The sequence below is a fragment of the Brassica rapa genome, chromosome A07 (assembly GCF_000309985.2).
Source record: "Brassica rapa cultivar Chiifu-401-42 chromosome A07, CAAS_Brap_v3.01, whole genome shotgun sequence".
NCBI classification, from domain to species: domain Eukaryota; kingdom Viridiplantae; phylum Streptophyta; class Magnoliopsida; order Brassicales; family Brassicaceae; genus Brassica; species Brassica rapa.
Genome location: NC_024801.2, coordinates 998917 through 1007127, shown reverse-complemented (window position 1 = coordinate 1007127; position 8211 = coordinate 998917). Strand labels below are relative to the sequence as shown.

The following is an 8211-nucleotide window of genomic DNA, read 5'->3' as shown; positions in this document are numbered from 1 at the left end:
TTTTGAAAATACATTGTTCATAAGTAAATTTTAAGGAAATTCATTTAATTCATTACTTAATTTGTGGGTTATCCAATTAAAGTTTAAACCAATTAAAATAAAATTTAAATCAATTCAAACAACTTAAGTAAATGAATTATCTTAGTTTGACACAAATATAATTATATTACGATAAATTTATAACTTAATTTTAAAATTTGATCACAAATAAATTATATATCAATAAAATATCATTATTAATCAGAAATATAAAATCAAATGTAGTGTTGTAAAAATGTAATAAAAATGAAAATTATTTTTTCAAAATGAAAAGATATTTCTGAAAAAATATATTTATCATCTTATTTGTACATATTTGAATTAAAAATTGTATATAACATGGTCATCATTTATCAAAAACCAAAAATTAAACCTTTTGAGGACTGTAGTTAGAAAACCTTTATGCAGAAATCTGCGGTAGTAATCAATTGATTTATCTTTTGACCATGAGGGTGTGTTAAATCTAAGAACAATTTCTAATCTAAGAACAATTTCTCTCGATTTTTAGAAAGAACTCACCACGCTAAAGGACGGCACCGACAAAAAGATAAGGTTAAACTTTCTTCGCAGATGTGAAAAGTGAGGTACAAAGTAAAGCAACTGAGCTTCTGTTTTTTTTTTCCCAGAAACAAATATGGGCTTTGATTCATGTTTTAAGTCCACGACGATCCGTAAATTTGTTAAGTCCCAAATTTTAATGATAACGAAATGAACCAATTGTATAATTTAAATTAGTCATGCTGTATATAGCAACTATATCTACTTATTTTTGTATGTTCTTATTTCGTAATATGCAAGCACTATTTTAAATGTTTATGTCTAAATAATGTATTTTGTTTTTAAAAAATATCAATATAAATTTTTATTAAGCATATTCAACTTTAAATCTGAATATTAGTATTATAATTTTATAAAACCAACAAGTATACTTTAAATTTTAAATTTTAAATTTTAATTTTGGTTTTCCAAGTATAATCAATAAAAGCACTATAGAAAAGAAAACACAATCTCATACTTTTTCATAAATGATCGCTAAACACATCGAGCAGGACACAACTTTGCCAAAAATTATGGATATATAACTAGAACATAAACAATTATGTCGATGATATTGTTAAATGTAAAAAACATGAACATATATCCGCGCGGATGCGCGGGTCAAAAGCTAGTTGTTAATTAATTCTAAAGTCAATGAAAGTTTGGTGTTTTTTTTGTCAGCCCAAAAGTTCATGTTTCTTTTGGCAATTCTACAAAGTTGAGGGTTTTTTTGGTCGAATTCTCAAATTTATTTTAAACATTTACAGAAATTACCAAAATAAAAACTCTCTTCAACATTTTTCCTTCTTTTTGGTATGCATGTTAAAATCTCTCTTAACATTTTATTTTTAAAGTAACTAGGGTTTGGCCCGCCCTACGAGCAGGTTGGTACTAAAAAATTTACATAATATATTATCAATTTTATTGAGTATTTCAAAATGATTAGTTTACTTTAATTGGAAAGTAATTTCTATTTTCAATAGGTAGGATTTGTCATTCTTTTTAGAAGTAAGGCTTCCAATTATAATACAAAAAAATACAATTTTATATGCATTTCCAATTCTTAAAATTACAACTATACATTATGTTCATGGATTCAAATCATCGACCAGATCCATTAGTGGCCCACCACGTCCATCTTTATTAGTGGACCAGACCACTCCTCCATCTGCATGAACAAAGGAAGAAATGGTAACACCATGCCACACTTCCGTGAACACCTACAGTTGGAGAACACGTCTAAGACATGAGTCGTGGTGGGTGGCTTACTTCTCTTGGGAGCTTTTTCTTCAGCTGCGAGATTCAAGTGCCCTCCTATGATTCTCAGACGATCTTCTAAAGCAACCAAGACAGTAGAAACATATCACAGCCCGAGCACAAACATTGACGCTCTTCCATGAAATTGTTTCCTCTTCCTGCAAACACACACATTTAGATATCACTGCAAAAAAAAAAACAATTTTTACCTCCATATGACGCATATGGTTCGAGACTTGAGAGATCGATACAGCTTTAAGATCATAGGTGAGAAAGAACACTCCATATAACACTCTTTCTTTCTTGAATAGCAACATACGCTTGACAACAATAAAGAACAACAATAACAAATCTGGGAAATTGTAAACGTTGTGGGCAAATCTTAACTTAAAAAAATCTTGATACCTCAACAATGCACTAATTTAATCCAAAAGTTTCATCGGCTTGCCAACACCACTCTTTTTGCAAGTACCTTCTGTCAATAATTATATATGAATATCAGTCTATCGGAAGCTGCTATCAACAACCTCCTTGGATTTGCCATCATAAACTTAAGGAAACCAAATCATATTGACCTTACCAATCCAGAAAACAATTAACATGTGAAAGAACATGTCCTACAACAATCAAACCCAGTTAAAACCCAGTTAATAAGTAATCGATCACCTATAAAAATTCGATTATTGTAAATAAGTATAATTTTCTCTCTATTTGATGCTTACTTTTCCTGCGATTGTCTTGCTGTGGATAATTAAGTTGGGAAGAAGGTAGTTTAGAGGCCAAAGTGGTTTGTTCTGCCTTGGAATGTTTGAACTTGTTCAACATTCTAAGTCAAATTCTTCCTAAGACTTGCCGCTAATTTCCCAGCTACCCTAAAAGCATTATAAGTTATAACATCAGATTTTCATAAAATTGTCGGAGAAGAAGGTTAAGAACAAAACCTCAAAAAGTGAATCGCTTGAAGTATTGAAGTTTGTTTCTTTTTGAAGAGCCTGCATCAGATTTCATAAAATAATCGGAGTATGATGAAAGCAAAACCTAAAAATCAATCTTCGATCGAGCCAGACCTTAAATACTGCCTCTTCCAATCAAACAATTCTTAAGCGGTATAGGAGTTGATATTGGGGCTGACAGCCTTCTCAGATCTGAAGCAAATCAAAGGCTCACTGTATATAATTTTTTCTGCAAATGATAAATGAGGAGAAAAGAGTTTCTGAGACCTGATTTAAAGCTTGAGTTGATGACTTATCGTGAATGCATGGAAGCTCGGTCGTCTACGGTTTCAGAGAAAGAAAAGAGATCGTTATGGTCGAAAGAAGTGAATAGAAAAGAGTTTTAGATGGTTACAGAGAGGACACGTGCCCTTTTTTCCTTCTCCCTTCCTGACCTTCGGACACATGAATTAGGGTTCGATCTCTTTCTCTCAACAAAACCGAAGCCCAATACCAATTAGGAAACTCAAGCCCAACACGAAGTATTAAAACTTAAGTGATACGGCGCGTTTGGAAGAAGTCGGACACGTGTCAACCCCTTAAAGTTTGAGTTTCCAGCTAGATAGCCTAGGAGTAAGGCAAACAATTTTATATATATATATAGATAGATATAATGATATGTAACAGAAGCTATAAAATATGTAACAGAAGATTCTTTATTTTTAGTCAAAAAAAGAAAAAAAATTATTTACTTCTCGTAAAAGAAAGAAACAAAAACAAAACGCCATCCATCGACTTTTATTACAAAACTCTCCCCACCATCACTTCTTGTTCTTGTTTTCTTCCTCTGAGACCGAAATGGAAGACTTCAGATCCAGATCGTACGGTGAAGGAAGAATATCAGACCGAAGTTCGGGTGGTAATAGTAGTATGCAAGATTTCAGGTATTACAGCATTTCCTACACCGATTACCCGACCCGGATACCCCAAGATAACCCGAACCGGAAGAAAGAAAGATCTTCGTCTTCGTGGGGATTTGTGGATCCAGATTTACAGAGGAAGAAGAGGGTTGTGAGTTATAGAGTTTATACTGCTGAAGGTAAGCTTAAAGGCTCTTTGAGGAAAAGCTTCAAGTGGATTAAAGATAAATGCAACAAAATACTCAATTAAGTACAATGTGCTTACTATCCTTCTATCATTATTTTATACTAGATTTTTTAACCGCGCTACGCGCCGATAAGATATTATATGTATTTTTTAATTCTAAAAAATAATGTATAATATTGTATTATATTATTTAAAGAATATAAAATAAGATTGCATAACATAAATATATTTTTTAAATTTTTTTTGTGGAAATCATTATGTTGTTTGATTGTTGTACTTGATTCAAATATTTACATAGTTATTTGTGATGGATGAATAACTATATTTTTATTATCAGTAAATAATATATATATATTATATAATATAAAAAAATAAAATTATTTACTTTTAAAACAAACTTGTCTCATGTTGGGGATTCGATTATAGACATATCATATTCGAATAAGACACTTTTACAGTTATCAATCTTCTTAACAGTCAAGAAATAAATTTGAATATTAAAACATTATGTCATACAATCTCTTTGTGAAATAACTGCTCTGAAGAAATTGAATTTAGGCATAAAAAAAGGCTGGAAATGAATGTGGAGATGTGTTATCTAAGTCAGCTTTACAAAATACTATTCATAATTCATATATCATTTATGTCCATCCTATTTTTTTTATCCATCCTTTCTTAAACATCTTGAAATAACTGATGCTAATTAATAATAAACTTTTGGCTGAAAAAAAAAATCAAATTTGTCTAATTATCGCTTAATTTGTCTAACTGATATATATGTATTTCTCAATTCTAAAAAATAATATATAATATTGTATTACATTATTTAAATAATATAAAATAAGACTACCTAACATAAATATATTTTTTAATTTTTTTGTGTGGAAATCATTAGGTTGTTTGATTGTTGTACTTGATTCACATATTTGCATAGATATTTGTGATAGATGAATAACTATATTTTTATTATCAGTAAATAATATATATTTATTATATAATATAAGAAAAATGAAATTATTTATTTTTAAAGAAAGTTGTCTCATGTTGGGGATTCGGTTATAGACATATAATATTCGAATGAGACATTTTTACAGTTATCAATCTTCTTAAAAGTCAAGAAACAAATCTGAATATCAAAACAATATCTCATACGATCTCTTTGTGGAATAACTGCTCTGGAGAAATTGAATTTATGCATCAAAAAAGACTGAAAATGATGTGCAGATGTATTATCTAAGTCAGCTTTACAAAGTACTACTATTCATAGTTCATGTATCATTTAAGTCCATCTTTTCTTAAACATCTTGAAATAACTGATGCTAATTAATAATAAACTTTTGGGTGAAAAAAAAATCAAATTTGTCTAATTATCGCTTAAATATTTTATTAATATTGTCTAAGAAGCTTTCAATTGATATCATAGTTTAATTTTTATTAGTTTTTTTGTTAATTTTAGAGTTTTTTGTATTTAAGATTTTTTTCATATTAAGCTTATATTTCTTTCGCATAATATATATATATGTCATAAAAATTACCATCAAATCAAATTTACTTATTTATTATTTTGTTTGTAATGAAAATACACTTTTTAAATAATTTAATTTAAAATAAAATTATATATTAATTTGTTGTATTCTAACAACTTGATTGATTTAATTAATTTGCTTTGGTGGATAACTTAAAAAGTTTTCATATGAATTGGGAAAAATAAGCTTATGTTGTTATATTATATTTATTTGTGTATATAGAATCTATATATAATGCTAGTGTAATAAAGGAAGAACAATATTTTTTTGTAACTTCAAAAAGATACATTATTACAGTTTGAAATTATTCAAAATTGAATAAAATGGTAATTAAATAAATCTAATGGTTTTTTAACTTGTTTAGTTGGATTCTCATGAAAAGAAATCGATAGGTTAAACAAATGTTTCAAAATTTGTTGTGTTATTCTTTTGTCTATAAATTACAAAATTTATTGAATTGATATATTTAATTATTGCACCCTAAAATAATATTTTATTAAGACATTAGAGAACTATGTTTTGAGTTGTTTTGTCAAAATTGTACAAAAATCTATGCTTTTTCGTATTTGTCACGAAAATTTATATGTTAAACTTACTTTTACAAAATTCTTAGATTTGTCACGAAAACAAAAATCTATGCTTTTTCATATTTGTCAATGTTCTAACACTTTCAAAGAATATATTAGCTTAGTCACTTATTTTTTTTTTTTAACAAAACAAAGTATAGGAGTCTTGAAAGTTGATTTCATATTATTGTAAATGTACATAAGAGTTTGTGATTATATATTTAGTGATTCTTGTATATGTGTTCAAGAAAGTTTCAATGGTTTAGTGGTATATGCCCTATATTTATATCATACTAACCCGGGTTCGATCCTTTCCTTTGCATTGTTTTTTTATTTTTTACGAAAAAATAAATGAGATGATGTGGCAACTTCGAACTCTCTGATTGGACGATTTTTTGTGCCTATGTGGACACTCTAAAAGGAGCTTATATCCCCCTTTTAGTATAGTATAGTTCTTGTATATGTGTTCAAGAAAGTTTCAATGGTTTAGTGGTATATGCCATATATTTATATCATACTAACCCGGGTTCGATCCTTTCCTTTGCATTGTTTTTTTATTTTTTACGAAAAAATAAATGAGATGATGTGGCAACTTCGAACTCTCTGATTGGACGATTTTTTGTGCCTATGTGGACACTCTAAAAGGAGTTTATATCCCCCTTTTAGTATAGTATAGATGTGCGTGTGTTGAAATCTCCGAGTTTGTGATGGAACTACAAGAAAGTAGATATGATATCAAGTTCGTACTTGGATTATGTTTTTTCTAGATTGAATATGAGATGAGTGATTATCATAATAATTTATTATGATACGATTTTTGACATATTCTAAATCATTTTAGGATATGAATGTTTTATACTTCCTCCATTTTTATTACTTGATACTAGGTGATTTTCCCGTGCTCATGCACGGGTGTAAATATTTCTAAAGTAAATATATTATAATAACTGATTGCTACTTACTTTTAATTTTAAATTAATTTATATTAATAATATTATATTACTTGAATAATACATATGATTTTATATATGTTATATCTAATCGGTTTTGTTGTTTTCAGTTGATTTAGTTATCATTTGGGTAAATTAGATTGCATATATGAATTCAATTATAATATTTTTTATTCTATATATTAAAATTTTGATTAACTTCTTATTTGCATTTAGGTGGTTGTTGTCTTAGATATGTAAATATATTTTATGAAGATTATGTATAACTTAAGATATGTTGTGCTTAGAATAAAATAAAAATAAATAAACTAAAGTGTCTGATTCCAAATTACATAAATTAATATAACGAAACGATAATATCTGAAGTCTCATGCATATATATAAATTTTACAAAAGAATTAAATTGTAACAATTGGTTAATATTTTATTTTCATTTTCAATATGTTTTGAGTTGTCTTATGATTTAGATTTATAAAATAAATTACGATTCTTATAAAATTATACATTCTTATCATAGTTAAATCTATGATTTTAGATATAAGTTGGATTAATCGAATCATTCATGTTGTGAGTATATTGAGTTACATATATTCTTTCAAATTCAAAATGAAGTTTAATTATTTTTTATTTTAATTAATTCAAATGTGCATGTATTTCATAATATTTATCAAATTATATGTTGATGTTTTTTTAAAAATATTAGAAAATAAAGTGATGATCAATAGGAAGTTACATGTGTAAGTAGCTGATACATTTTTGAAAGCTCATGTACACATATCAATATTTACAATAATTAAAATATTTTAAAAATTCTAAATAACTTTATGCTTTTGATTTATTGAATGGAAACTAAAATTTATTTTAAATAATCTTAAAATTGAGAATTCAGATTTTTATTTGGTATTTTGATTATGGTTCTATTAAGTTCCACAAAAATAAAATTTAAAATTTAAAAGCATATTTAATATTAAGAAAAAAATAACTTTAATAATGTCAAATTATAATATATCTACCTCATTAAAATATTTTGTAACTATTTGATCAAACGATGTTTATTTTTAAATTTTATTTTTAGTTTTGTTTTTGATATCTCGTAAAAATAAGCAGTAAAAAAATTGTGATTGTATTTAAAAATAATATTATATACGTAAAATATAATTTATCGATATTTTTTGCTGTAATTGAAAGATATTATATTCAAATAAATTTATGAAAAATAAATAAAACATTTCAATCTCACTAATTATAAAATATGTTTAGACAGTTAAACATATATCAGTTTATGTTATTTAATTAT

General features: G+C 26.9%; 1 protein-coding gene and 1 long non-coding RNA gene across 3 annotated transcripts; one reads left to right on the top strand and one right to left on the bottom strand.

Annotated features, from left to right (window-relative positions):
* Positions 1-1549: 1549 nt before the first annotated feature.
* LOC103849251 lies at positions 1550-3248 on the bottom strand. Of its 2 annotated transcripts, XR_629370.3 has the most exons (8): positions 3054-3248; positions 2901-2978; positions 2775-2825; positions 2556-2705; positions 2414-2450; positions 2239-2308; positions 1846-2153; positions 1550-1744 (listed from the first exon to the last, which is right to left on the bottom strand). It is a non-coding gene; the product is annotated as an uncharacterized LOC103849251 (long non-coding RNA). The 2 variants fall into 2 exon arrangements; XR_629369.3 differs by having other exon boundaries at positions 1576-2153.
* Positions 3249-3398: 150 nt separating this feature from the next.
* LOC103849252 lies at positions 3399-7257 on the top strand. Its single transcript, XM_009126060.3, has 2 exons — positions 3399-3973; positions 6642-7257. Exon 1 carries the CDS (start codon positions 3624-3626, stop codon positions 3933-3935), a length of 312 nt encoding a protein of 103 aa, XP_009124308.1. The 5' UTR covers positions 3399-3623; the 3' UTR covers positions 3936-3973; positions 6642-7257.
* The last annotated feature ends 954 nt before the right edge of the window (positions 7258-8211 follow it).

Excerpts from the sequence above, each read along its gene's own strand:
- LOC103849252 (XM_009126060.3), top strand. The coding sequence starts at position 3,624 with ATGGAAGACTTCAGATCCAGATCGTACGGTGAAGGAAGAATATCAGAC.